Source organism: Furipterus horrens, unplaced genomic scaffold (genome assembly GCF_987537825.1).
Source record: "Furipterus horrens unplaced genomic scaffold, mFurHor1.1.pri manual_scaffold_17, whole genome shotgun sequence".
NCBI classification, from domain to species: domain Eukaryota; kingdom Metazoa; phylum Chordata; class Mammalia; order Chiroptera; family Furipteridae; genus Furipterus; species Furipterus horrens.
In genome coordinates, this window is record NW_028327187.1 from 114,400,757 (window position 1) to 114,403,148 (window position 2,392).

At 47.7% G+C, this 2,392-nt stretch overlaps 1 protein-coding gene across 1 annotated transcript; it reads right to left on the reverse strand.

Moving 5' to 3' along the window:
- Positions 1 to 202: 202 nt before the first annotated feature.
- On the reverse strand, positions 203 to 919 carry LOC149991879 (proline-rich protein 32-like). Its single transcript, XM_090264173.1, has one exon. The coding sequence runs from the start codon at positions 917 to 919 to the stop codon at positions 203 to 205; it is 717 nt and encodes a 238-aa protein (XP_090120299.1).
- Positions 920 to 2,392: the final 1,473 nt, after the last annotated feature.

Sequence of the window (2,392 nt, forward strand, 5' to 3'; positions counted from 1 at the left end):
GGCGTGGCTGAGGGCCACATTTGGCCCACAGGCCAATTTGCCAAGCTGTTATCAAAGCGATAAAATAGTTTTTTCCCCTCCTAACTTTAGAATCATTATTGAAGGCCCCAGTATGTAAGGCGCTTGAATGCTAACTAACGTGTAAGAGGGTACGGGTTTCAAAATAAACACATTACACATGAATAACTTTCAGCTTTCTGCTTCACTTCTTTATTTCCTCCATCCGCTTTTCGCACCAGGAAAGGAAACCGCCAGCAGAGGAGGGCGGTGGAGGTGGAGGAGGAGAAGGGAGTGCAGCAATCTGCCCTTCGGGGAAAGGCATTCTCCACGGCTTTGGAGGCGGCGCCACGAATATTCCCGGTTTAATAGGGGAGTTCTTTGGAGGACCTCTTATTGGTGGGGTTCTGGGTAGAAAGAACCCTTGACCTCCTGACAAAGGCACACAAAACCTTGGATTATTGCCTCCCCCCTGAGGGCCTACATTGTTGGACCTTATCTCCCCCACCACCAGGGAGGAAGGGCCCCCAGAAAATTCTCGGAGCACATCAATGGAAGTGGCTCCCATTCCCCTCAGGCCTGCGGGCACCTCAGAGCTATTTTTTTGCTCTGTTGCTACGGTGGCTTTCGCAACAGCAGGTGCCAGCCTACAGGAGGGTCGGGGAGCCATCGAGCAGTCCACAAGAATGTCCGATGTTGTCTTCGTGTGGTGCTTTCTCTTCTTGATGACCACGTTGGCCGGCACACTGTAGGGACGTCTCAGCGGAGGATGAGGTTGGCCCCAGCTTCCCACATCAGCCTTCGGCAAGGAGCTCATGGTCAGGACAGGCGCGGCGGGGCCCGGCGGCTTGTTCCCATAGTCGTCATCTATCTCGACGAGAAGAGGGACTTGCCCGTCGGGATCACTGTCCTTATCACCCATGAAGAAAGTTCATCAGGAAGGCCTTCTGCCGGCAATGGAGAAAAGCGGCGGAACGACCACACAGGCCGACTCAGTCCGGAGCGAGAACACCTGCTTCTGTGTCTGGAGCGGCTTGAAGACCGAATGAAGCCAGGAACCAACTGCTGCGTTCTAGGTTTGTAACTCTTTTGTTGACGTGAAACGGAATGACACCACAATGGGGGGGGCGGGGCAGGGGATAAATCTGTGACACTCCTTTGAAGCTAAATGTAGGATTTCTATTTGTACAGTAGCAGATGGGTGGTAAAGACATTCAGTCCATTAACCTGGTTGCAGGCCAATTGGAAAGACAGATTGTTTCAAGATTTTAGAAAAATGATGGAACCCTGGCTGGTGTGACTCAGTGGATTGAGGGCCAGCCTGTGAACCAAAGGGTCACCGGTTCAATTCCCAGTCAGGGCACATGCCTGGGTTGTGGACCAGGTCCCCAGTTGGGGGTGCACGAGAGGCAACCACACATGGATGTTTCTCTCCCTTTCTGCCTCCCTTCCCCTTTCTCTAAAAATAAATTTAAAAAAATTTTTTAAAGTTATTTAGAAGAATGATGGAGTCAAGAGTTATTTCTGAAGTTTCAGGTAGGAAAGGTAGTTGTCAATTCTCTACTTTCAGTTTGGAAATACAAACAAGGATCATAGTTCCATGATTAATCTCATTTAAACTTCCAGCTCAGTGAATGCATATTCCCTTGGTGGGGAGCAGAGCTTTGGGGGATTAAAGTGCTCTGTAATATGAGTGTCTCTTGTGAAGATGAAACAAAATAGCACTACATCAGTCCATCTAACAATCATTTTAGCTTTTATTTGTTAGCCCCTCAATTTGCAGTTTTTTTCTTTATCCTACCTTCTAGTTTTTCAGCTATGTGTGTACGCCTATACACGTATATATAAGTATATGTATCTATATATCTATACAAATATACAGAAATATAGATTTCCTGTAATAGAACTTTGTTAAAAAATGATTTTCTTTACATGTTTTTAGAGAGAGGGGAAGGGAGGGAGAGAGGGAGAGAAACATCCATGTGTGGTTGCCTCTCGTGTGCCCCCAACTGGGGACCTGGCCCACAACCTGGGCATGTACCCTGGCTGGGAATTGAACCGGTGACCCTTTGGTTCACACGCTGGCTTTCAGTCTACTTAGCCATACCAGCCAGTGACTGGAATAGAGTTTTGAAAATTTCTCTGTGAGTGGGAGGACAGAATAAAAGGCATAACACATATCAAAACTTACAAATGTTAGCTCATTTTTTGACTTGTAAATTTTTTGCATAAGGCGCTTTGTTTTCCCAGTCTAAATCCCATCTTCTCTGACACCCTGAGTCTGCCCAGATGTCTTTAGGTGCCGTCCAAGAAATTCTGAACCGCCAGCCCAGATTGTTGGTGGTCAGCACATTCCCTCACAGCACATGAGCTAGGGAGGGCAGAGCCACAAGGA

Bases quoted from the DNA above. Each gene is read 5' to 3' on its own strand.
- LOC149991879 (XM_090264173.1), bottom strand. From the start codon at position 919: ATGGGTGATAAGGACAGTGATCCCGACGGGCAAGTCCCTCTTCTCGTC.